The sequence below is a fragment of the Cynocephalus volans genome, chromosome 6 (assembly GCF_027409185.1).
Source record: "Cynocephalus volans isolate mCynVol1 chromosome 6, mCynVol1.pri, whole genome shotgun sequence".
In the NCBI taxonomy this organism is placed as follows: Eukaryota; Metazoa; Chordata; class Mammalia; order Dermoptera; family Cynocephalidae; genus Cynocephalus; species Cynocephalus volans.
The window spans coordinates 114,214,681-114,241,154 of record NC_084465.1 but is presented as its reverse complement, the minus strand read 5'-3'; the positions used below and the strand labels follow the sequence as shown (position 1 = coordinate 114,241,154).

Sequence of the window (26,474 nt, the reverse complement as noted above, 5' to 3'; positions counted from 1 at the left end):
TGTGATGATCAAATCAATATTATTAGCATGTTCATCATTACAAATCATAATTATTCTTTATGTTCTTTACCAAATTACCCCTAACCCCCCCTCCCTCCCCCTTTCCCACCTCTAGTAACTATAGGTCTGTTCTCTTCTTCTGAAAGTTCAACATTTTATTGTGGTCTGCCTTCCTTCCTTCTTTCTTTAGCTCCTACTTATGAGGACATGTGGTGTTTCTTTCCGTACCAGGCTTATTTCACTTAATATAATTTCCTCCAAGCTTATCCATGTTGCTGCAAATGGCAGAATTTCATTCTTTTTTTATGACTGAGTAGTATTCCATTGAGCATACATACCACATTTTCCTTATCCAGTTGTCCGTCAATGGACATTTAGGTTGGTTCCATATCTTGGCTACTGTAAACAGAGCTGCGATAAACATGGGAGTGCAGGTGTCCCCTCGACATGATGATTTCCATTCCTTTGGACATATGCCCAGCAGTGGGATTGCTGGATAGTGTGGAAGTTCTATCTGTAGGTGGTTGAGAAACGTCCATCCTGTTTTCCATAATGGCTGCACTAATTTACAGTCCCACCAACAGTGTAGGAGGATTTCCCTTTTCTCCACATCCTCACCAGCATTCGTTATTCTTTTTTATAATAGCCAGTCTAACTGGAGTGAGATGATATCTCAACATGGTTTTGATTTGCATTTTTCTGATTAGGAATGTTGAGCATTTTTTCATGTACCTGTTAGCCGTTTCTATGTCTTTCTTTGAAAAATGTTTATTCAGCTCCTTTGTCCATTTTTTAATTGGATTATTATTATTATTTTTTTACTGTGAAGTTGTTTGAGTTCCTTGTATATTCTGAATGTTAATTTCTTGTTGTATGTATAGTTTGCAAATATTTTCTCCCATTCTGTAGGTTGTCTTTTCATTCTGTTGATTGTTTCTTTTGCTGTGCAGCAGCTTTTTAGTTTGATATAATCCATTTGTTTTTCTTTTGTTGCTTGTGCTTTTGAGATCTTATTGATAAAGCCTTTGCCCAGTCCTACATCCTGAAATGTTTCCCCAATGTTTTTTTCTAGGAGTTTTGTAGTTTTAGGTCTTATACTTAAGTTTTTAATCCATTTTGAGTTGACTTTGGTATACAGCAAGAGATACAGGTCTAGATTCATCCTTCTACACATGGATATCAAGTTCAGGATTTCTTTTTGAGGTGATGATGGTGTTCTAAAATGGTGGTGACGGTCACACATATCTTTTTTTTTTTTTTTTTTTTTTGACAGCTGGCCTGTACAGGGATCGAACCCTGGACCTTGGAGTTATGAGCACCATACTCTAACCAGCTGAGCTAACTGGCAGGCCATTTTTTTCCTTTTCTTTCTTTTTTTTTTAGCATGGCACATAAGGATGCTCAGGTTACGTGTGAAAACCAATTGTATGGAATGTAAAGTTTATTTCAATAAAGTAGTTCAAAATAATTTTTAAAACAATCAATGTTGAATACTTTTTCATTCATTTACTTAGGAAAGAATTTTAAATGATTATACCCAATGCTTAGGAGGATGCTATGAAACACACACGCACGCACACACACAGAGGTGTGTGTAACCTGGTAAACAAAACCTTACAGAAAACAACGTGGTTACATACCAACAACCTGAAAGTGCTCATCCTTACAGATTCCACTTTTGAGAATCTCTCCTAAAGAAATAGTCCTAACTATAAAGAATAATCTAACTCGCAAAGGGTTATTTTGAATAATAATAACAAATGGAAACAAGCTAAGTATTTGGCCAACATTAACACGATGACTGAAGAAGTTGTAAAGATCCATTGCAATGAAAATTACACACCCAACAAAACAAAACCTATTTTTTTAGCCATGGCAAAAAAAGTTCTTGGCCTGTAGAAGATAATCAAAAGTTTGTTGAACTGAAATGAAAAAAAGGCCTATATAAAGAAATTTTTAAAGAAAAAGCATAATTTGGTGGCTCTCAAAGTGTAGTTCTGAGAACAGCAGCGTCAGCACCACTGTGATAGTAATGAGTGTTCTTGGTCCCTAGCTCAGCCTCCTCAATCAGAGGCCACCTGGGGGTGGGCCCAACAATCTGTATTTTAACAAGCTCCTGGTGTACACTCAAGTTTGAGAACCACTGGCATAATGCAATATAAAAGGTAAAAGGCAGGATTCAGATCCTAGCATGATCAGAGCTGACAATTATTGAGTGTTGACTAGGCTTTCCCATGATCTCATATAATTCCCACAAGTACCTTATGAAGTGTTGGTATGATTGTTGTCCTCCTTCGACAGACCAGAAAACTGAGGTGCAAAGAGGTGAAGGGACTCGCCAAAACTCATAGAGCTGGTGAATGGCAGAGCTAGGACCAGCAAGTCAGGTCCCTCCACCTCCAAAGCCCATCCTGTTTCCACGAGCAGTGTCCCCAAACATCACTGACAGTGATGGCATAGTCTCTGGGGTACCTGGATGTTTATTTTAAATTCCAAGAGTTATATATTTATTGAATGTATAGCATAAAAAATATATAACTAGCATTTTATTTTATTTTTTTTCTGACCGGTAAGGGGATAGCAACCCTTGGCACAGTGTGGTCTGCACCAAGTTCAGCCAGTGAGCGCACCGGCCATCCCTTTATAGGATCTGAACCCGCTGCACTCTCCCAAGTGAGCCACCGGGCCGACCCTATAACTAGCATTTTAAACTCATGATTCTTATAGCAATTGTTTCCGTTCAAAATAACTGAATTCATATTAAAAGTCAGTTGCTTTAATGAAAAATATGAAGTAGATAAAAGTACTGTTAGGCACAGATATGACAAATATGGTAGAGATGGCAACAATGAGTTACAGGAAACACTGCTCAGTCAGCCCCAGCTACTGCAAAGTATGTAACGATTTGTACATTTTACCATATGTAAATTGCACCTAAGAAAAGGACTGTAAAAAATGCTGGACTCTAGTCCAGCCCCCCTTTCAACCTCTCTGTTTGAAAACTTTCATGTTGGGGAAAAAAGTATATAGATTGTGCCATACAGCAAATGAATGAATTAATAAATAAAGCCTCAAAGACTGGGCAGAAATTTGCTGAAATGCTTTTTTTATGCTCTTCTATATATATATTCTAACGTGGGCTTATCTTACATTTATAGTAAAAGAAACTTTTATTTTTTCAGAGAGAAAAATGGCACGAGAAGTCACTGGATAAAATAGGCTTTTATTCAGAGGGCATAATACCAAGCAGCAGCTCCCTGAGACCAGATTGGGAGTGGGAGACACTGGTTGCCACGTTTGCAGGGGGAGCCAGGCCCTAGCACCTCCCTACCCCCAGCCCTGGGGGAAGGTGGAGCAGAGCTGTGGATGGGCTCTGGGGCGGGCCTGGGTGTCTGGCCTGCCCGCCTGCCCACAAGTCAGTGTGTTCTGTGTCCCAGGGAGCCTGAGGGTCAGGAAAGGTGGCAGAGGAAGTCGTGCAGAGGCAAGGCCAGGAGCCCCGACAAGGAGATTCCCAAGGTGTCAGAGATGCAGGTGGTTGCCATGGCAAATTCCCGGTGCTCATCACTGGTCTGGGAGGGCAGAGAGCAGGGGTCAGGCTTCAAACCTAGATATCCCCACCCCAGACTTCCCCAGAGAGGATACCCGTGGCCCTCGCCCAGCTGGTGCTGACCTCCAGGGCAATGTTGTGGAAGGTGTTCACATAGGCCGCGCCACCCAGAAGCCCCTCATACAGAATGATCAGGAAGACGAGGTAGATGCTTGGCAGGAAGCTGAACCATACATCTGCCAGCAGGAAGACCAGGTTGAGGCACTGTGGGCAGAGGCAGAGGGCAGGGCTGAGCCTGGGACCACAGCAGGGCAGGAAGGGAGGCCAGGCATCCCATCCAGCAGCCCCTGGTTCTGGGAGTTTGTGGGGGAGAGGGCTGAAAGGCCTGGGTAAAATCCCAATGTGGAGCCTGGCTAAGTGGAGCCTGGCTAAGTGGAGCCTGGCCAAGCGAACCCTGGCTAAGTGGAGCCTGGCCAAGCGAACCCTGGAACCTGGGGTAGGCCTTCTCCCTACTGCCCGCAGCACCCTGTACCTGGCAGGGCTCATTCCCCTTCCCCACTTTGCTCCCATCACTCCTGCCCCCTGGAATGCTAGTCCTCCTTCCCTTACTTGGGATCTCCATGTCGCCTTTCATGGTTCAGCTCGGATCAGAGTCACTCCCACTTCTGTAATCTCATTTTCTCCTCCCAAGGGCTCCTTGCATAGAGAGTCCCCTCCCCACCTTTTATTGTACTGAGACGAGTGGTTCTCAAACGGGGATGATTTTGTTGCTCAGAGGACATTTGGCAACATCTGGAGGCATTTCTGGCATTCTTGGTTGCCATAACTGGGGGAAGGGGGATGGATTGCTACTGGCATCTAGTGGGTTGAGGCCAGGGATGCTGGTAAACACTCTACAATGCACAGGGCAGGTCTCCCCACCCCCCAAAGAATTATCTGGCTCCAAATGTCAAGAGTGTTGAGGCTGAGAAACTCTGGTTTAGATGTTCCCACCTCTTGTAGGAAGCCTCCCTGACCCCCACCCAAGGGTGCAGGTCTCTCCAGGGGATGCTGCTATCCCAGCCCTGTGCATATTGTGTTGTCTCTCTACTGTGTAGGCCACCACCTGGCAGGTCACACTCTGCAGGGACATAAGAATCACCTGGGGATCTTGTTAAAAATACACCATTCAATCTGCCCACCCCACCCCCCATCCCCAAGAGGACCTAATGCAGTAAGTCTGAGATGGGCTAAGAGATCTACGTTAAAAAGAACACACCTCAAAAAGAAAAACAAAAAATAAAATAAATAAAAATTAAATTAAATTAAAAAATTGAAAAATAAAAAAAAATAAAGAACACACCTCACCATGGTCCAGGATTCAATTCCTGTACCAGTCAGCCACACACATAAAAAAACACACCCTGGTAATACTAATGTAACAGGTGAAACACTACAAACATTTTAATCTGTGGCGATAGACTAGGCACTTTCTGTAATGGAAACAAATAATTGTAAGCCCTAATTCTATGAAACAGCCTTGGTTAAAATTATAGCTAAAATCACAAGCTACACATTTCAGCAGCATCTAGAAGGATCCTGAGTTGCGAATTGTTGGCATAACAATTTGGGACTTTGTGAGTACAAAGCTCTGGACTGGCAGTACTGCTTAGATAAAAAGGGATAAAGGTTAGAGAATATTTACATGCTTTTGCCATAACATTAAAGTGTAATCTACACTTTATCTTGTTATCACAGAATTCAGTTCTTAAGTTTTAAGGGTAAAGGACTTTCCTGTAAGAGTTGAAGGTTTGTTTCAGGGACTGTAGACTTGTAACCATGAAACAAGAACACTGGGTACGTGAAACTCCTTTTCTTAGACTGTTGTGGTGAACAGTTATTTGAGCACTTAAAGTTGTAGGCTACTGTTTCCATGGGTAGTTGAATTTGCTCACCAGCCTTGAGATAAATTACCAATTAACTACAATGTCACTGATTCACTTTAATTAACCATTGAGAATAAAAGAACTGTACATTTTCTTATAGTTAGAAGCGTTATTGGAAAGTCTGTTTCTCTGCATAAGGCAAATGCAAATAATCATTAAAAGAATGATTAAAACACAACAAAAACCTTGTTCTTCCATTCTTCTTATCTCTATTTCTTATAACTGCCCTGACAAATAGATGTTGGCCATACCTGATACATAGATGAGAAAACTGAGGCTCAGAGAAGTTCAGAGACCTGCCCTAAGTCACCCAGCTGAGTATACAAGCTGAAATTTGTACCCAGGCTTGCCTGGCTTCTGAGGCTACACATTTTACACACAGCCCCGCTGGCCTTCGGTTCTCCGTGCTTAGAAATGATAGCACAAAAAGGACACAGGTTTGGATCCCCATACCGGCCAGCCACCAAAAGAAAAAAGAAATGATAGTGTACAATAGACACTTCCTGCTGAAGGAAGGAAGCAGTGGGGAGTGGGGAAGCTGGGATCCAAAGTGGGAGTGGAGTGCGGGAGGGGCAGGGGCTTGGTACCTGCAGAAAGGCCAGGGCCCATGTGAAGCGGATGCGACAGCAGCGGAGAGAAGAGCGGGAGGCAAAGACGCCAGCTTGGTACAGCATCTGGTACCTGAGGTGGGGCACGGAGTGGGAGGAAGCTCCCCTGGGTACCTACTCACTCCACCCAGGTGCCTACTGGTCAGGGTGGCCCCCCCCCAACCCCAGTCCCCATCATCAAGGGGACTGTCCTGCCACCCACCCTCATCCTCTTACCAGCGGTATTGCTGAGCGTGACTCAGGGATGTGTTCCGGAAATACAGGAGCTCAAACTGCAGCAAAGACCAGACAGGGGAGATAGACAGGAATGTGTGGGTCCCAACCCCGATCCCTAGTTCCACACACCTCCCCCAGCCCCCATCACTCACAAGTCCCTGATTGATGAAATACTCGGCAAAGTACACCAGGACCAAGGGGATGATGTACCACAGCAGGCCCTAGAAGAGTCAGAAGATATAAAGTGGGAGGCAGGAAGACAGGCACCATCCACAGGGGACACACCACAGCCACCATCCGAACCTTGAACACAGTCCACCTTTCCTGAAGGGAGAGGTTGGGGCTGGAGCCTGCAGGTGAACAGGGAGAGAGGGACAGGTGAAGTTTCCACTCTGAAGACTCGGCCAAGGGGCACCGGGTATGAGGATTAACACGACAGAATGAACTGGGCTTTGATGCCACTGGATTGCACATGTAAAAATGGTTAAAGTGGAAAACTTCATGTTGTGTATATATTTTACCACAATTAAAAAAAAAAAAAGAGTTAACCGTCATGGCTGTTGTGCAGCTCAATGGCTGTCTACCTGCCCACTTCTCTCCATTTCTAGAACATCCAAGCTCATTCCCACAGCAGGGCTAGCACTTCCTGTTCCCTCTGCCCGGACCCCATTCACCAAGATGTGCACAGGGCTGTCTCCCTGTCCGCCAAGTTTCAGCCCTAATTTTGTCTCTTCAAGAAGCCTTCTCTAGGGGCCGGCCCATGGCTCACTCGGGAGAGTGCGGTGCTGATAACACCAAGGCCACAGGTTCGGATCCCATATAGGGATGGCCGGTTATCTCATTGGGTGAGCGTGGTGCTGACAACACCAAGTCAAGGGTTAAGATCCCCTTACCGGTCATCTTTTTTTTAAAAAAAAAAGAAGGCTTCTCTAAAGAAGAACCTTCTCTAAAATAGAACCCCTCTACGTCTACCCCCAACTGTCATCTTCTGTCACATCACTGTTTTATGTTCTCCCAGTGATTAACAATATGTGAAAAGAACTTGTTTCTGACCCATTTATTTGTTTACAAATCTGTCTCATTTCCTCGTCTTGGTCACCACTGTGCCCCCAGTGACCGGAATGCCTGGCACAAGGTAATGAGTGTTTCAATGAGTACTCAATGAGTGTTTCTGGAACAGATGAAATGCTTTTACTGTGACCCCCTCCCCTCTCGGCTGTGTCCATCATAGAGATGTAAAGACTGAAACCCAGAGAGAGAAAGTGACCTCTCTGAGGTCTATGTCTCCCACCTGGCTTCAACTCCGGGGCCTCACTGCCTATCAGTGGTTGCCGGGCTGATGTCTCTGCCTCTCCTTCCCCTCCAGGGTCCTGGGGCTTGGGAGCCATGAGCAACAGGAAATAGCTGGGAGTGGGCAGAATGAAGACAGGGTCAAAGAGCCCTGCTGGTTTGTAAAGGCCCCCAGAGGCCATCTAGGTCATGCCCTCCCAGGGGTCCCTCCACATCAGTACAGTAGCTTGCTGCCTCTAAGGCACTCCCCTCCCAACCCCATGCTGGAGAGCTCCAGATGTGGAAAAATGCTTGCTTCTTCAGAGCTGAATTTGTCTCCTGCTCATTTTAATCAGTCAGTTCTGTTTTCAGTTATGATTATTATAACACTCGTTCTAGCTACTGTTTATTGTATGTCCACTCTGTGCTAGGCCAGAATGCCCCAACTTTTAGTCACTTAAGATCTGGCTTCACATAATTTGCCATATCCACATCCCTTCTGTAGATAATATTTTTTACTTAATATTTTCCTTTAAATTGACTCACTTTGAGCTTGTCCTAAGCAATAATCTGGAAGGTCCAGGTTTAACTGGTTAGTTAAACTTTTTTCCCAATATGCATGAAAACATACACAGAACTAATAAAACAAAGTCCACCCTTGCCTCATGTCAGATCATCTCAAGAGCCACACTGTGCCGAACAATTCCCGCTCATCACCTTCCAGGAAAGCAAGAACTACCACCCCTTGAGAAGGGGGAAACCGAGGGTCAGAGAAGTGAACCAACTTGTCTAATGCCACACAGCTGACAAGCAGCAGCTCCAGGACTCAAACCCAGGGCAAGGGTCCTGAATCTACATCCCCTCATAACAAAGCTGTAGGGATCTGAAGATTGGGATCATGATCAAGTTCTCTTTCCTCGAATCCCTCTTCCTCCTAGCCCAGGGCCGCTCACCTGGCCAGCAGCAGGGCAGGGACACCCAGCATGGACAGCAGGGTGTGCTGGGGGGAGAGGCCAGCCTGGGTGAGGCCCAGGTAGGACAGTGCCCCCAGCAGCCCTGCTCCCCCAGTCCCCGAGGACCACCAGGAGATTACAGCCCTGAGGAGGAGAACACAGAGTACTCAGGAGGGCACAGCCAGCAGTGGGACAGCCTCCCCGTGCTCCTTGCTTGCCTGCTTACCTGGAGTAGAAGGCGGTGAGTGAGAGGAAGGTGACCTCCCCTAGGCCTGATGAGATGCTAGCCAAGACCACACCTGGGAGGAGGAAGCACGGAGATGGCCATGCCCAGCCATTCCCCACTAGCCCTGGTCCCCTAAGGTGTCTGACCATGGCCTCCTCTGCATCCGCTCAGAGGGGCTACAAACAGACGCCCTGGACAGGCTGGGTTCCAGATCTGAAGAAGAGCCAACCCCCTCCTCCATGTGCCCACTCCCAAAACAGTACCTCCGTCCTCCTAGTTACCAAACCATGAGCAAGAACTCATTCCGACACCTCCTCAACCCATCACAGAGTCTTGGTGACTCTGCTCCTCTCGATCCCCATCCATCCACCCATCTCCTCCACCATCTACCCCTCCCAAATGCCCTCCTCTCCCATCTCTTCTGTGATAGTCCTAGCAGGCTTCTGAGGGTTACGGCAATAATCCCTTTTCCTCTGGGAAGCTGGGGAGACGGCCCTCCACAAATGCTTGGCTGTGGTTCCTCTGGGCTCCCCCACCTGACACAGAACCGCACACTCACCACACAGGCTGATTGCCACTGAATGAGAAAAGGCAACCAGGATGAAGCTCCCAGCAGCACAAACCCCACTGAACAAAACCCGAGGGCTGAGGGTGAGAGGTGGGCAGGGAGGGGGAAGGTGGTCAGCCTCTGCTCTCAGCTCCCCCAGCCCTCCCACCACCTCCTCTGCCCTCCCAGCCAGCCTCCCCAATCTCAGGTCCCACCCAGACCTGTAGGGCAGCAGATGAAAGCCAAAAGGAGCCAGCAATTTGATGACAAGGGTGGGGAGGATGTCTGCCAGGAGCACCGCCTGGGACGGGAGAGCAGAGTGAGACCCCAGACCTTCCCACAGACAACCCTCACAACCCAGTGGCCAAGAAAAGACAGGGGCCAGCCAATTAGACCTGCTACAAATACAGGCTCTGGAGTCAGAAGATCGGGGTTCAAGTCCCAGCTCTGCCTCTCCTTAGCTGTGTGTTAAGGCATTTACAATCTCTGAGGTTCAGTTTCCTCATCTGGAAAATGGGGTGATTACAGTGCCTAGCTCCTAGGACTGTCGTGTGGATTAAATGAGCTAATATATGCAACACATGAAAGGGCTCAGAATATGCGGGTCCCAGTCATGACAGTCCCAGCTGGGTGCTGAGGGGTTGGGATGGGGAGTGGTGGAGTCTACAGACACAGAGAGCCTGTGTCAGGAGAAAACTGGATTAGTACTCACAGCCGTGGAAACAGAGTTGCAGTCAAATCGAGATGAACTATTGTGGGGGATGGGCGTTGGGCCTGGGTCCACCTGACAGGAGAGAAGAAAGCCTTTCACCCAGGGAGGCAGGAGGTAGACAAACATAGTCTGGCTCCACTCTTGGCTCTGCTTCCACTTAAAGGATGGCTTTGGGTCAGCACTGGCCTTTTGGGGCCTCAGTTACTCTATATGCATGACAAAAGGTGGTGTGGATTGAATGAACTGTATCCCCCCAAAGTTCGTATATTAGAAGCTTAATTCCTACTGTAACTGTTGAGGGTGGGAAATGCTATTATGGTAATCGAAAGGTGGGACCTTGGAGAGGTGTTTGGATTGTGAGAACTGCACCTTTGTGAGTAGATTGATCCAATTTTGGAATAGTGGGAGTGGTTCCGAGGGCTTTAAAAGGACAGTGCATGAGGAACTATGTCTGCTTTGCCATTTTCTCCCATGTGAGACCCCTGGGTCACTATTGCCACCACCAAGACCCTCACCAGACGTGTTCCCTGCACTGTGGACTTCCCAGCCTCCGAAACTGTAAGCAATGAATTTTGTTTTTTTAGAAATCACCCACTATCAGATATTTTGTTATAAGCAATGTAATGTGCTAATACAGAGGGGTTTTCCATATAATGGAAATGGCTCACAGGCCAAAGATGGTGCTGTAAATGGACTTTGGGTAACACACACAAGAGCTTTCATATAAAATTTAGGGTTTCCAAAAAATCTGATCCTGGACCAAATTCCCTGTTGGATCTGCAAGATGGTGGCTACTCCCCTAGGATGGGGCACAGACCATCCATCTCACCACAGACAAGTGGTTCTCAACCAGGGGCTACACCCCCCCACCATGGAACATTTGTCAATGTCTGGAGACAGTCTCAGTTGTCACAACTGGGGGTTGGGTGGTATGCTACTGGCATCTAGTGGTAGAGGCCAGGGATGCTGCTAAACATCCTGCAATGCACAGGACAGCTCCACAAGAATCATCCAGCCCAAAATGTCAACAGGGTCCAGGTTAAGAAACCCTCCCATAGACCATAGTCCCACCCAGTCAACATTTGAATTTGCAAATCCGGCACCCACTGATCTTTTAAAGGCCATTCCTGCTCTAAAGGGTCTGGGGGAGGGGGGTGCTGATAACACCACGGCCACCACTTGGGAGAGTGTGGTGCTGATAACACCAAGGCCACGGGGTCGGATCCCATATAGGGATGGCCGGTTATGGCCGGTTAGCTCACTGGGTGGGCATGGTGCTGACAACACCAAGTCAAGGGTTAAGATCCCCTCACTAGTCATCTTTTAGAAGAAAAAAAAAAAGGGTCTGGGGGACTGGGAACTTTAGCCCTATTGCCCCACCTCTTGGCCACCCCATTCCATGAGTTTTTCAAGAGGGCCTCTGCCTCAGGGTGGGTCCCTCGTCTTCTCATAGGAACTAAGTGTGGTGGTGGTGGTAGAGAAGGGGTCACTTACATGGCTCTGGTTTCCAGGTGCTCTCTCCTGGCTAAGGATGTCATGGGCAGCACTTAGCATCACCACATAAGAGAAGTTGTTGCAAAGGCCCAGGAGCCTGGAATGAGCAGGACAGATATTAACTTTATCTCAGGCCTACAATCCAATCCATCCACAGTCCCTGCACTAAACCTCCCCCTTACCTGTACCCTTCAATCACCTCCTTCTTTTTTTCTTTCTATCACCAGATCCATCTTCATTCAGTGTTAGGGTCAGAAATAGGGGCTTTGGAATCACAGACAGGTTCACTTCCAACCTCCAAGATCTCTTCCGGAAGCTATCCTTGAACTCTCTCCTCTGAGCTCCCATTACAATTCATTTCCTGGGACATTTCTCATCCCTGATGTACTGTGGTACAGTAAAAAAAATCCCAAAGCACTATGTTCAGGCCCCAACTCTGCTGCTTCTTACTTTAGTGGTCTCAGTCTACTTGTGTGTAAAATGGGGATACAAATTTCTCTCCAACCTCACAGAGCACTGAAAGGATCAAAACAAGATAATACCAAAGCTCTTCACGATCCACGAAGGGTCTTGTTTGCTTAGTCTCACTTCCTAGAGCTGCGCTCAGTGATGGGAAGAACATTGGGCCCAGCACCAATATTTCCTAAGTGTCCTTTCCACAGTCACTACTTCATTAAGTGGTACCACTACTCATCCCATTTTACTGTGGAGCAAACCGAGACTCAGAGAGGTTAAGTGACTTTTCCGTAGAGTCACATGGGAAGCCACTTCCAACCCAATCTGCCACCTAAGTCCTCGATGTTCAGGTTAATGCTAGAAGTATTTCCCAAGGCTCAGTATTTGAGTGATTTTAGAAGGTGGATGCATGACCGCTTAACAGGATTTAATAGTGCATTTATTAAAACCTGCATTAGGAAAATATGGTTTTCCACTTGAAGTAGTGATTTAAAGTTTTCTTTTTTAAAATACGTGCATTTAAAAACTTTAAGGTTGAATTGGTGGGGGGAAAAACATGAAGTAAATAATCCTACAGGTGGTATGAGGATCTGGCCAAAACGTGAAGGTGGTAGGTAAATGAGTGGAGTTTGGAAGGTGTACAGGCGGCCTCTGGGAAACCAGTCAGTAAGCATTTGTGGATTCAGTTCCTTTCTGTAGCTAAACCCTTTCTTCCCCCTTTCTCCTGTCGCTTCCTTCTTCCCACCCTCGTTTTACTTCTGCTCAACTCTCAGGCCACTCACCAGAAGCCCACCGCGTTCTTCCAGTGGGCACCCTGATGGTCCAGCTGAGGGGCCCGGGGCTCCGGGGCGGCCTCCTCCCCTGGTAGGGAGAGAAGAGGGCATGACCTCCACCCCACTCTCAGGTGCACGACGGCCCCACGGTGTCCTCCCGGGGCGGAGGCAGCGCCCACAGCCCTCAGGTGGGTCGCAGGGCAGAGGTAGTCACTCCCTGAGGGCGGGCCGTAATACTCACCCTCGGAATCCGAAAGGCGCCGCCACCGCGAGCCCGCACAGCTTCCCATGGCATCAAGTTCAGGTTCCCCGAAGGGTCCGAAGTCAGAGATTGTTCAGAGTTAGCTCCGACGCGGCGGACGAGGGTCTGCGACAAGTGGGAAGGATCAACGCCCCATTGCCGGTCCCAGCTCCGGCAGACATGCTGCACTCGCGCCCCGCGATCCTTCAGGCGAGCCCCGGGCTCCATCTCGCGCCCTCCCACGCCCCATCCGTCGGGTTCTGCTCCCGCCCCCTCTAGAGCTGGAGCCCTGCCGCCTGTACCTTTAAGAGCAGCGGAGCGTTCCGTACCGAGGAGCGGCAGCTTGGGTCGTCACGTGACAGCATCCGCGGGGCCTCCATCACGTGCTCGGAGGTCCTCCCTACTTCCGGGTCCTCTCTCCATCTTCGCTTAGGCCTTCTCAGCTTCGGGGCGTGGGAAAGGAAGAAGCCGAGAGAACCCAGGAACCGCTGGCTTTAAACTGGAGAGGGCGGGATCAGCAAATAGAGCCGTGACGTCAGATTATCGGCGCCCGAGGCTGTGACGGCATTCTGCCAGCACTAGTCATGGCTGCGAGCGGCTTCAGCTCCCTCCTTGCCAGAAACAAAGATGGCCACTTGGTTACTTTAGCGACAGAAGTGTTCCTGGATGTGAATAAAGACGACGAGCTTTAGGTTGCTCTTACTCCTATCTGTTGCCCTTAAAAATTGTTGTAGACGCCTGTAATAAAGATAGCAACTATCTAAGGAGATTTCGTGAATTATCTATCGACGGTATCCCAGGTGTTGAGGTCCCCTTTCCCAAGTTATCCTAGAACCAAACAATTTCACGAAAGTAGTCTAACCCCTGGATTTACACATGAGACAAACGAGGTACCAAAAGAAAAGAAAAAAAAGTTACTGACGATCATACAAAGTTAGACCTAAAGGTGACCTTAGAGACCCATTTAGCGAAAACAGCTCCGGAGGCAGGGAGCCATTGAACAGGCTGCTGCAGGATTCCTGCCTCCGTCATGGGTGCTTAGACCCTCTGATTGTAAAACCTGAGATTCTGATTCTGTGATCTGATCCAACTGCCCTAATTGGAAATTAGGAAAGAGGGGCGGGGGAAGGTGGGAGGGGAAGAGACATAAATCAAGGTCACTTCACATAGTCCTAAATAGGAAGTCATTCCCTTACTTTCCTCTAGGCGATAAAGCGGCAAAGCGGCATCTTGGATTCTCTTCACCACGTCCTTCCCTGCTAATCTCTACTATGGGCTTCCAACAGCCTATGCCCACCCCTGTCAGCTCTTTCCCATCCCCAGGCTGCTGTTTGCAATGTGCCCCCTGTGGGGCGCTTCCCAGGTCACTCAACTAAAGAAAAATGGGGTCCCACTACCCATGCAGGGCTCTAGAAATTAAGCAGCGTTTCATACATGGCGTCTGCCGTCAAGGAACTCACAGGAGAGTGGGAGGTAGACACAAATAACCACAATACAAAGTTTAGCCACGTTCTCTTTTGCAAGAATAACCACAGATGAGGGGATAGGCGTTGGAGCCACCAATCAGCCTCTTTGTCCCTTTGGGGAAGAATTAATGACGCTGAAATGAGAAGCCAGAGCTCCCACCAGCCCCCTCCTCAGTCCCACTTCTTGTCCCCAGGCAAAACAGGAACCACAAACCCCAGCTTCCTCTCACAGAGTGGCTGTGGCTTAGGGGAGACGGAAATGGCTGAGGTGTGGATGTAAGACCTGAGTCACTTGAGTTCGCCACATGCCCCCTCCCCCATCCCTAATGCTGAGGTCTTCTGTTCTCACTTATTTTCTTTCTGGCCTCCCCCTTGGCTTTTGGCTCTACACGTGCACCTGATGCACACCCACTTCCCCGCCTGAGGTGGAGGCTGCTGTGGGCACTGGGGGGAGTGGGCAGGGCCTGGGGTGGGGATGTGTCAGGGAGAGATGAGGGAAGAGGAAGTGTCTTGGGTCCCGGGGAAGACTGGCTTATCTTGGTGGGTGGGGACGGTCATTGTCAGTTTTCTGGACACACAGAAACAGACAGGATGGACTTCCTCCGGATCCACCTCCCTGGGCTGCATCGGGCCTTGAGGGGGGCACTGGTGAGAGGGGCAAAGAGATGCCAGAGACTTACGCCAGCGGGGGCTCCCTGGGGCCTCACCTTCCCTCCTCTCTTTGAGCCTCTCCTTAGACTCAAAAATCCTTTCCCCAAATCAGGTAGCCTCCTAGCCCAGTCTTTTCTGGGTTTCAATCCCCCACCTCCACAAATGCATCTGCACATCTCCAGTCTAGGCCTTTTCTTATTCCTTCTGCAGATACTATTCTCCCCCTCCTCCCAGATCCCAGAACCCCCCTTCATTATCCTGAGCTTCTCTGGTGCAGGATCCCCAGGGAAAGGGCTGAGCCTCTCTTAGGGCCTTTGCCCCTCTCCCTTTTCCTCTAGGATTCCTTCAGCACCTTTGTCTCCTACCTCGTAGGAGATGACGTCCCCACTGTAGAAAGGGAGGCACGGGCAGCCGAGGAACTGGGGGAGGTAGCTTCAGGAAGGCCAGAGAAGGTTGCAGAGGAGGAAGCCCAGGAAGCCCTGGAGGGCCTTAGAGACAGCCACAGTGAGGGGGGTGATGGGTCAAGAGGGCCTGGAGAGGCCAGAAGACGTCAGAAGGGGAGCTCAGCTTCAGAACAGACCTGGGGTTGGGGAGAAGGCAGCTCTCACGGGTCGCAAGAAGACAGGCAGAACACTGGGGCCTGGGAGGCAGCCAAGGCTGCTACGTGTCTGGAGCCAAGTGCCCCCTTGCAGGCTGAAGCAGGGTCTGAGGATCACCGAGAGGGGAGAAACCAAGCCCAGGAGAGTCAGGAGCTCAATGTGCAGGAAGTGAACAGAGGGGAGACGCTGAGAACCTGGGAACAGGAGGAGGAGGAGGAGGAGGAAGAGGTTAGGGCAAGAGAGCCAGGGATGGCCAGAGGGGTGGAGTCAGAGTGGCCCTGGCACGGGGAGCCAGAGGGGAAGGCTGGTGCTGACGGGCTAAAGGTGGCAGGGGACAACAGGGAGACAGAGCCGGTAGTCAAGGAGGCAGTTGTAGAGGAAGCTGAAGGGGCTGGGAGGGAAGATGAGGTGTTAGTAGTGGTAAGGGGCAGCCAGAGCACAAGGGCACAGGGGACACAGAGCCCAGAGGCAGAGTCTGAGGACCGGGCAACTTTGGGCAGGGAGGAGGCCGGGACAACCTCATTCAGAGAGGGCACTGATCTCCCAGAAGTCAGAGAGACAGAATATGGGCCAGTCTCCGAAGAAAGGATCCCAGAGGCTCCTGGGAGAGCCTGGGTCCCAGAGGAGGCCCACGAGGGAGACCAGGAGGAAGAGGTGGATGAGAAGAGAGAGGCTGAGGTAAGCCTTTTACCCAAACAGATCCAGGCCCTGGGAACTGAGGGGTTGGAAGAAGCAGCTGAGGGCCAGACAGCAGCGGGGGAGGCTGCAGGAGACAAAGAGGCAGGAGAGGGCTTTGAGGGGCAGGCAGACCAGTGTGGGCGAGAGGCCGAGGAAAGGCAGGACTCAGAGATCAGGGCTGATTGGGCCAGTCTGGAGGAGCCGGGACAGGTGGAGGAGGCACAGGAGGAGGAAGGGCATTGCTGGGACACAGAGGCTGGGCTGCCCCTACACAAGGAGGCTGAAGGTGATGCTGACTTGGAGATATTTCCAGAGGCCGGGCCTGAGGAGGAGTTCACTGGGAAGAGGAATGAGGAGGCTCACACAAGCCGAGAAGCATGGCAGGTGCAGTGGGGTGGCCTCAAACACGAGGTCACTGAAGGCCAGGAGCCTGGGAAGGTGGGAGGTGTCCAGATTCAAACAAAGTACCCCAAGGAAGGGCAGGGGGGTAAGGAAGAGCTCTGGAGCATCCCATCCCTGAGCAAAGACGAGACCAAAAGGAGCCTGGAGGAATATCCTGGGCACACAGGGCATGGAGAGCCAGAGGCCTCTGAGGCAGAATCCTGGGAAAACTGGAGGAGAAGGGATGTGGAGAGAGGAAGAGAGGAGGAGAAAGCAGGTGCTGAAGAGGGTGAGAATGCAAGGGGCCAGGCACTGGAGGCCGAGGCCCAAGGAGGTCGACAGTCTGCACGACCAGAAATCCCAGAGGAAGGCGGGGAGTGGAAGAGGGCAGCGGAAGCAGGGTGGGGAGCAGAGGAGGGAGAGGCCTCTCAGGCAGAGAACCAGGAGCTGGAGGGAGGCCGCGGGGCAGAAGCAGGGACAGGCCAGTCACTGGGAGAGTCAGAGGCCAGAGAAACCAAGGATAGGGAGGTGGAGGCCGCAGGACCTTGGGCACCAGATGGAATGTGCAGGAGAGGCTGGAGGCTGGAGGTGGCGGCATTGAACGGGGACCCATGGCCCAGTTCTTTGGCTGCCGAGATGGTGGAGGACGAGGCAGGCCTGGGTGCAAGGGCTGCTGGGGCTGGGGAAGCTTGGCAGGGGGAGCTTGGGAGAGGCCGGGACTCAGAAGGGAGAGAGGAGGCTGGGGCAGGTGCGGAGCTGGCTGAGGCTGCAGGACAGCACAGAGGAGGTCAGGAGTTTGGCTTGGAGGACCCAGCAGAGGAGGAGGTGACCAGAAGAGGTGGCCAAGCTGAGGCTTTTGAGGCCACGGAGGGTGAGCCTGGAGGAGGGCAGGCGGAGGTTGGGGAACCTGCAATGGCAGAAGGAAGCTGTGGGATGGATCACTTTACCTTGGGCACCCAGGCAGTGAGGGCAGAGGGCACTGTGGCCACAGTGGAGGCTGAGGGGCTCCCAGGAGAGCAGGTGCTGTTGGAAAAAGAGGCTGAGGGATGGCAAGCGACAGAACAGAAGGAAGGCAGTGAGGGTCAGCATGGGGACCATCACCTCGAGGGAGAGGCACGGAGGTCCCTTGATGTGGAGGATGTTGAAGTGACTGGAGGCCGGAGGGCGGAGGCTGAGGAGACTGACCCCAAAGGCCTGGAGGATGTCAAGGGCCAGGAGGAGTGTCCCACAAGCCAGGACCCTGTGGAGGCTGTGCCTGGGCCACATGGGGACGCTGAGACAGCTGCGGCTACAAGAAGGAGACGTGCTCCCAGCAGCTGGAGTGAGGTGAGGGCTCATGTAGGGCGCAGGGTGGGATGGAGAAGACTCCAGAAGCCAGTCCCACAGTCCTCTGGGCCCTTCCTTGCAGGCCCTGCTCCCTGGGACCTGCCTGGATGTTTCCATCCCGAGGAGCCGTGTGCTCCTCTCACGAAGCTCCTCACAGCGTCGCTCCCGCCCCTCTTTCCGTCGGACCCCAGCCCCTGAGCAGCAGGAGGAGCCTCCCAGCCCCCAGCCCGCAGAGGGGCTGTCAGCCCCTGAGCAGAAACTTCTGCAGCCAGAGGAACCCCCAGAGCCAAGACCCCTGAGACCCGAAGACATCCCAGTGCCAGCCAGGAGAAGGCCCTTGGGACATGGGTAGGAACTGGGTGGCTGGACTGGGGCTGGGAGGAGGCTGTGGGCACTGGGGACCAGCTCCCATGGCCTGTCTTCCACTTCCAGGTTTGGCCTCGCACACCCTGGCATGATGCAGGAGCTCCAAGCCCGACTGGGCCAGCCAAAGCGCCAGTGACCAGACCCTCACACTCTGGGAGCCAGTCCCTGAGTGGGGCTCAGAAGGACCAGTAGGGCCCTGTGCCCCTGACACCCTCAGCCACCTTGCATGCATCCTTCCACCCTCTAGTCCTTGATTTCTTGGTGTGTCATTCATGGAGCAGACACCAGATATCTGTGAAGACCCTGAACTTTAGGAGTCTGATTCTCCAGTGCTGGCTGGTGGACCACCTACCCCACTGGGACCCCTCTCATGGGTCCCTGCCCTGGATACCTCCCCAACCTGTCTCAGCTGTCCAGTAGACTGGGAAGAAGATGAGAGGGGACAGGGACATTCTCCCACAGCCTTCCGTTTCTAACTTCCTCCCCCTTCCTCCCCACTTCCCACCTGCCCAGCCCCTCAGACCTGTGCGGGAGTAACACCCACCTCTGGAGCTGAAGCCAGCTCTAAGGGAAGGGGTTAGGAGGGCCTGAGGAGCGCCACTTGCAATCAGAGGTTGATGGGTAGCAGACCAGCTGCGCTGAGCTTCCAGTAGGGTAGCTCAGCCTCGGAACTCTGCTAGTTACTATGGCAAGTGCCAGCTGAGCAGGCCAGAGTGAGGAAAGGCAAGCCAGGAACCCCAAAATGTAGGAGCAGAGAAGCATCCAGGGTGGCCAGAGGCTGCCGACTCCTTTCGAGGCCACCCTGCCCTTGGGATGTCAGGAACACTTTCCCTGAAAAGAAGCTGAGGCGTGGGGGTGGGGGAGCATGCTTTATTAGGCACCTAGCATGGTGGCCTCACCTGAGGAGGAGTAGCAGGCTCCGAACAATAAATAAACCAACATCTCCCTAAACAATAAATAAATATCCAAGCAATAAATATCTGCCAAGGATTGAGGGGCTTTAAGTTATTGGGTGGGGTCTGGATCTGGGGGCTGGTGGATCCCTGCCTTGTCTAAGGCCAATGAGCTGGAGGCTGTCCTGTTGGTCACAATGCCAGTCCTAGAGTCCTAAAGGGTGAGGGGAAGGACTGAGAAGTCACTCTGTCAGGGCTGGGAGCCAGGGATGGGGATCCCCAAGGCCTGGACTGTGTGCCCAGGCTTGGACAGCAGCAGCAAGTCCCGCACGGCCCGAGCCAAGACGAGCTCCAAGGAGTGCAGCAGCTGGTAGGTGTAGAGGAGCTGGGGCCAGGACACCTGCACCAACACCTTGGCAGGGCCGCTCCAGGGCCCTGGGAGCAGCCCCTTCCCCTCCTCATCCTCCTCCTCCTCCTCCTCCTCTTCCTCCTCAGGGAGGTTGGATCCTGCAGCCAGCACCTGTGACGAGAGGCCCATGGGTCAGAGAGAACCAGAACCAGAGCGATCCTCGTTCCTTGAGATGACATCAGTGACCGCGAGTCATGATTCCCCTGGACAACCCCTACTTCAGATCTTCCATTATGTCATCAACTCACGGGTCCTGCCTGACTTTTTGGTTCAAGAAAATGGAAGTCACAGAGCAAGATGATACTCAAAGAACCGGGTCCCTACCCCAGGATGGCCCTAGAGTTGGGATTCAGGAAGTGCCTCTCTGCTCTTAGGGATTGTCTCAGGATCAGAAATGGGCAGAGGGAAGGGTGACATAGCTGGTTCTCGGGCTGCTTGCATTTTCTATTCTCTTTTTGTTAGGGGTGAAATGCAGATTTCCTTTTGAGGTGTTCGGGAGGACCTGGTGATGTCAGGGGGCGAGAGGAGAAAGGGGAGCGACTTCACTGTGGGGCTGCCCTTGCCAGCGCTATCCCGGATGCTTCTGAGCCCTTCTGTCATTTGACACCAGCCCCCCAGCAGGCAGAGGTTCTGGGAGTGGGGCCGGGCCTGGTGCCGCTACACACTCACACACACTCACACACTCATGCGCTGTCACGCTCACACACTCACTCTCACACTCACACACATTCACTTGGAGGATCTGGAGCATTCCCCTCCAGACTTACCCAACCTGTGGGCAGGGGGTGTTTTACAAAGGGACCGATGAGCCTGACTTTTGTGCGTTGGTCTCCGGGGTCAAGGAGGGCGGGCGGGCACCGTACCTGGAAGCGGAGATGATGCTGCAGATCCCGGAGGTCCAGCCTCATGGCCCACAGCCGCGTCCTCTCAGAGCTGGTCCAGCCCCCCTGGCTCCCCAGCCCTCCCAGCAGGGCATGGAAGGGCCGAAGTGTCCTGGAGAGGAAGCAGAGTCTTTCTGGGTCCTATGCAAGGGGAGGGAAAGGGTCAGGAGAGGCCTGCAGGCCAGGAATGCCCCACATCAGACCCAACCCCACCTCTATCCAGGTCTCATTCCCATTCCCAACTCCGGCCTCCATTCCGTCCCCATCCTCAACTCCAACCCCTTTCCCTTCCTGTGCTCATCGCCATTCCCAGCTCCACCACCTTGACCTCTGTCCCATCTCCTTTCCCAGCCTCATCTTCAGTCCCACACCCAGACTCTTCTCTGACTCCAACCCATTCTCCGTCCCCGCATTGCTCCCCCTCTGCAACCCCACTCCATTCCCTTCTCCACCATCCCATCCTGTCTCCTGCTCACTTGTTTTCCTATTTCCAACTTCTTTCCCATCCTCATTCCCATTCCTAATCCCAACCCTATCCCTCCTTCATATGGAGACTCATTCTCACCATCTTTCCATCCCACCTCCAGCTCCATCCCCAGCCCCATTCTCTGCCCATCCCCACCAGCAATCCCCATCCCTTCTCCACCCCCCACTCAATTTCCACCTTCATCCCCAGCCTTCTTCTCATCCCTAACACCAGCTCCATCCCTCCTCCATAGTACTCTATCCCCACTCCCATCCCTCCTCTTTCCATTCCCAGCTCTTACTCTCTTCCTAACCCCATTTCCTTATTCTAGCTTCATCTTTGTATCCAACGACATACTCAATCTCATCCAGATTCTATGCCCAAATCCATCTTCAGCTCAGTCTTCAACTTCATCTCTATGCGGCCCAGTCCCTGCCCCATCCCACCAGCCCCGCACTCACAGAGAGGTTGCGCCAGGCCTGGAAGGTCAGGGAAACGTTGGGGAGCTGCTCTCCCAGCGGCAGCAGGTCCAGGCTCACTCCCGGCAGGTGAGATTCAGCCTGTGGGACAAGGTCTATTAATGGGGGCCAGAGGGGTTGGGGGTCTGCCCATCCCCAGAGCCAGCTGCTTTAGGAGAACTCACAAAGCGGTGGGCCTGGCCCCGAACCTCGGAGAGGAGCTTCCTGGCAAGATGCAGGCTGACTGTGAACTCCCTCCGCAGCTCCTGAAGGTTCAGGGGGGGCTTTCCTGGGGGCCTTGGAAATCCCCAGACACCAGCTCGCACCAGGAGCAAGGAAAGCAGCAATAGGCTGAGCCCTGGAGAGATGGAGGGACAGACAAAGGAAGAGCTTGAGAAGAACTTGGGAGAAGGAAGGAAACAGGGCTTTTCTGAGCCCGTGTTATGTGCGAGCACTGTGAGGCCACTATCATAGGCATGCTGTCCCCTCAAAAGCACGATGGGGCTGTCAAGGCAGCCATATGGCATAGCTGTGCAGAGTGCCCACCTTTGCAAGCAGACAGAAGGCTGGATCTTGACCCCCACTAAACCCCTTGCCAAGTTCCTTTTTCAGTGAACAGCCTGCACAAGTGCATGTGGCAGCCTGTGTGCTGTTTATTCTCCCCTATTTGCAGATAAGGACAGTGAGGCTCAGTGAGGTTGACTCACACAAGGTCAGATAGCCAGAGGGCGGGGGAGCCAGCACTGGATTCCAGATCTGTCCAAATGCAAAGCCCATGTGCTTTGCCCAGGGAACTCAGAGGAGCCAGCCACCTGTCCCAGGAGTGGGCACACTCTGTTCTGCTAAGGATTCCTTGGGCTCAGCCAGGCAGCTCTGATGGCTCGAACTGGCCACTAGGGCCCCAGGGGTGGGCTGGCAATGCCAGAGGCTCTATCCCAGGGAGTCGGAAGGACAGGTTAGTCCAGCCCCCACCAGGCAGGTGGGTCACCATGCAGTGGAACCTGCCTGGGGCACCTCTGCAGTGTGGGAGGGAGAGGGATAGGGGGCCTCTGGGAGACGGAGGAGGGCCTGGAATGGGAGGCAGAAGATTTGTTTGTCACCCTGGTCTACCCTTGAGCAAGTCACCTCATGTCTGTGCCTCAGGGCCCTATCTGTAAAATGGGGGATTTGACTGGCTGACTTCTGAGAGTGCTGCCTGCCCTGTGTTTTCCTGGAAAGAGGGGACAGGGGCCACGGGCTCGGGCTCCGGCAGAGCGCAGTGTTCAGCAGTTTCTCTCTCAGGGAGAGGAAACCTAGCAGTCATGGGAGTTACACAATTCTCCTCAAAACACAAACCAAAACTGGCCACTAGGTCCTCCCTGTCTCCCTCCTCTCCAGGTCTTTTTCCTGTCCATGCTTGAGCTCAAACCCCTGAGCTCTCTTCCTTGAAATCTCCCTCAGTAAAAGTTAAGGGGAGCTTCTGGGGACAGCCACTCCCTTCATGAGCTTCCAGAGGTGGTAGGCAAAGCCTAAGATCTCTGGCATTCAGGTTCCCTGGCTTGGGGCCCACTCTGACCCTCTGGCATCCTGGAGGTATAAGGCAGAGTGGGGTTCTTCTTAACTCTGGGATCAGAGTGGTTGCCCCCAAGCTGTGGTGGATATCGCCCACCCAGAATTGAACTGTCCCACCTCCTACGTACTCCCACTTCCTACCTGAGCTCTGGAGCCCCCAGTCCCCTCCCTACCCTGAGTCCTTGGCCCTGGACTTTGAAGGCTCTGTCCCCATCCTCCAGTCCTTGGCCCCTACGTGGCCCAGTCACCTGCTTCTCTGACTACAGCTTGGGTTCTAGCCCCTGAGTTCCTCAGCCACTGACTGAAGATTAGATCTCCTTCCAAGCTTCAAACTGCAGACCTTTGACCGAGTTAGGCTGCTGATTCCTTGGCCTCAGCCCCCACTGTCCACTCCTCCTGCTTTTCCTCCATCCGGCCCTACGTCTCAGTCCTAGCTAAGCTGTCTGTTCCTGCTCATTCACTCCAAACTCCTCATTTATCTGCATAGTCCTAGTCCTGGCCAAACCGCCTGTCCAACCCTCCCTATTCATGCCGGCCAAGGCTTCCCACCCTCTGCCCAGCCCTGGCCAAGCCATTATCCATCTACCCCTGCCCCCGCCCCATTCTCGCCAGCCACATTCCCAACCTCTGCCCAGCTGCATCCTTAGTCTTGGCTGAGTTGTTGCCCCCCAGCCCTCGGCCCCCACCCCCACCCGTCAAGCCCTCCCATCCTCTGCCCAGTCCCTACCGAGCCTCCCACCGTTTCCCCCTGCCCTAGCCTCAAACTCACGCCAGCCAAGGTTGCCTGCCATCTGGCCCATGTCAGGACCCAGCGCCTTCGGCCAGCCATCTCCTGGGTAGGGGGAGTCTTATACTGGGGGCTGCACCCGGTTTCACTTTCCGTCCCACTTGTACTTTCAGCTTTGCATTTACTCAGTCTTCCCTCCTCGCCACCCCTTGCTAAAATGGGGAAATGTAATTTCCCTTCCCAGAGAGGGTGGGAGGTATGGCGGGGGGTGACGGGAAGCTGGAGTTTCGGTCAATCCAAGCTCCTGACCCAGTGCTGAGATCCCAGGACCAGCCCTTCCCACAGGTCCCTGATCTCGGGTGCACTGCCCAGGTCTCCTCACTGGTAAGTCCTGAAGGCTCAGCCCCCTCTGCTTCTCTGCTCTGTCGCCACCACCCTAGAGCCATCACCAACTCACTGTCCTTCAAAAGATGGATGGCCAGGTAAGGGGATTGCCCACCAGAGGGGAGTTGGGGTTTTGAGTCATCATCCGTACTCTTCTAGTTTACCAGACGGCTGAGGGAGGGTTCAAGAGAAGTCAGAGCCCACTCAATGGGTGCTGGGATGAGTCTTTTTGTGGGGCAGGCAGGGGCTCAGTCTGATGGCATCAGGACTGGGATTGGGGTCTAGGGTCAGGGCTGGATGAGACCAGGCCCAAAGCCAAGTCTGGGCAGGGTCAGGTCTTGGTCTTCAGCCAGAGGCGGATATAGGATTAGAGCACAGTCAATGGCTAGGATTAGGGCTCAGCTTGTGAGTAAGCTGAGGTTGAGTGAGGTCAGGATCAGGGCTCAGCCAGGACCCAGAATAATCCTGGTGTTTCTGCTTTGTGGAGACCGCTGTCAAGGCTGAACTGGATGAACCACAGATCTCCCTTCCAGCACAGCCCTGCCCCCAGCCCCACCCTGGATTTCCCATCTGTAGGGACAGGATGGGGGTTTCTTGGTCTTCCCCAAGGCCCAGTGCTGCTACTTTCCTTTTGGGACCTGTGGGGTTTCCCTGCTGGGTCCCTGTTGTGAGACAGAAACCAAGGGGGCTTCCCCTTCCTGCACTCTGACTCCTCGCCCCGCCTGGGCACTGCCCACCAGGGCCGCCTGGAACCAAACACCAGGGAAGTACCAGCATTTGCCAGGGAGCATCCCCTGAGGGCTGCAGGAGGAGAAGGAAAGGAAAGCCCAGACAGGGCTCCCTTGCAGCGCCCCCCAGTGGTGGCAGCTCATTTCCTACATCCCAATGCTGGGAGGAGTCCCATACATCCTGAGACAGATGGTGAGGACAGACAGAGGGCTGGCTGGCTGGTCTTCTGCACATCCCCCAGTCCAGCTGTCATCCTGGCGGCATGGCCACCCCACTTATCCCCTTGACCGCATGGGTACTCCCTTCTGCTCTGTCCACAGCCCCTCCCACCTTTGCCGTCACCCAGAAATGCTGTACCTCTTAAATCCTGAATCCCATCTCCCACTCTCTGACCATAACCTCCTGGCCTCCCAACCTTGTCTTAAGGTTCCTTGGGCCACCCGTCCCTTGCTGCTTTCTCTGCCCTTCTCAACCTGCCTGCAGCTGATTCCCCCAGCCATGCCCCTCACCATAACCCTATTCCCACTCCGGGAACTTTGCACTCAACTTTTGAATACAATGAACCATCTTCCTTGCCTTTGCACAGCTGTTCTCTCTGCCTAGGATGCCCTCACCACCTTCTCTGGTCTTCCCTCTCCCCACCCTTCTCTGCACTTGTTGTCACTAGCTTCCTGCCATAAATCTTATCTCAAGTGGAGATTTCATATTTTTCTATCTTGCTAATGCTCCCCTTGCTCACACCACTCCAGTCATACTGGCCTCCTCGTTCCTCCTAGAACATGCCAGACACACCCCTGCCTCAAGGCCTTTGCACTAGGTCTTTTTTCTCCCTGGAACACTCTTCTTTCAGATATCTGCAAAGCTCATGCTCTCCTTAAGATCTCTGCTCAAATGCCACCTTCCCAAATGGGGTCTTCCCTGACCACCCTACCAAAAAATGCAACTGTGCCCCTGGAACTTTCTATCCCCTCCCCTGCAACATTTTCTGCCTAGCATTTATAAATTTCAGACATCTAACATTTGCCCATTTGCTTTTTGTCTGTTTTCATGCATTAGAATATGGGCTCCACAAGAGTGGGGATTTTTGCCTGTTTAGGGGCTCTTGATAAATCATGGTTGAACAAAACCATTTTCTGTCTCCATGCCTGATCCAGGTTCTGCTCATGGCCAGTGGATGGAGCAGCAGGACTGGGACTAGCGTGAGCCCTGAGGTCTTACAGTCAGCCTTCCAGTCCAGCCCAGGCTCTGGCCACATGCCACAGGGGTGGAAAGTGGGCACCTGGGCTGCTGGGTGTGGCCCTGGGATCTAGCAGATCTCCCCAACAGGGGGCCAGTGAAGGCCATGCCAGCCTCTGTCCATATTGCACGATGGACCTGGGCCAGTCTCTGGCTACCTGGGCCTCAGTTTCCACAAGTGGGTCTTAGCTGATGGGCTGAGGTATGGGCTGGAGCCAGTGGGAAATGGAAGGGATTTTGTGAGGGGTGAGAATGGGTAGAAAGGAAACCAGGAAGCCTGAGGTGTAGACTCTAGTGAGTAGCTAA

General features: G+C 52.4%; 3 protein-coding genes across 5 annotated transcripts; 1 reads left to right on the top strand and 2 right to left on the bottom strand.

The window, feature by feature from the left end:
- Nucleotides 1-3,203: 3,203 nt before the first annotated feature.
- CLN3 (CLN3 lysosomal/endosomal transmembrane protein, battenin) lies at nt 3,204-13,366 on the bottom strand. 3 transcript variants are annotated; one of them, XM_063099708.1, is made up of 16 exons: nt 13,270-13,366; nt 12,968-13,093; nt 12,736-12,814; nt 11,498-11,594; nt 10,004-10,075; nt 9,513-9,592; nt 9,304-9,389; nt 8,745-8,817; nt 8,519-8,662; nt 7,588-7,700; nt 6,600-6,646; nt 6,449-6,517; nt 6,297-6,352; nt 6,060-6,153; nt 3,671-3,811; nt 3,204-3,569 (listed from the first exon to the last, which is right to left on the bottom strand). In XM_063099708.1, exons 2-16 carry the CDS (start codon nt 13,014-13,016, stop codon nt 3,450-3,452), a joined length of 1,320 nt encoding a protein of 439 aa, XP_062955778.1. In that variant the 5' UTR covers nt 13,017-13,093; nt 13,270-13,366; the 3' UTR covers nt 3,204-3,449. The 3 variants fall into 3 exon arrangements, with proteins under 3 accessions (XP_062955778.1, XP_062955777.1, XP_062955779.1); XM_063099707.1 differs by lacking the exon at nt 13,270-13,366 and having other exon boundaries at nt 12,968-13,229; XM_063099709.1 differs by lacking the exons at nt 12,736-12,814; nt 13,270-13,366 and having other exon boundaries at nt 12,968-13,229.
- A 1,658-nt stretch (nt 13,367-15,024) lies between these two features.
- On the top strand, nt 15,025-18,570 carry APOBR (apolipoprotein B receptor). The gene is made up of 4 exons (XM_063098548.1): nt 15,025-15,081; nt 15,423-18,068; nt 18,151-18,416; nt 18,501-18,570. Exons 1-4 carry the CDS (start codon nt 15,025-15,027, stop codon nt 18,568-18,570), a joined length of 3,039 nt encoding a protein of 1,012 aa, XP_062954618.1.
- A 1,007-nt stretch (nt 18,571-19,577) lies between these two features.
- On the bottom strand, nt 19,578-23,892 carry IL27 (interleukin 27). The gene is made up of 5 exons (XM_063101115.1): nt 23,862-23,892; nt 21,727-21,899; nt 21,545-21,643; nt 20,600-20,758; nt 19,578-19,847 (listed from the first exon to the last, which is right to left on the bottom strand). Exons 1-5 carry the CDS (start codon nt 23,890-23,892, stop codon nt 19,578-19,580), a joined length of 732 nt encoding a protein of 243 aa, XP_062957185.1.
- Between the last annotated feature and the right edge of the window lie 2,582 nt (nt 23,893-26,474).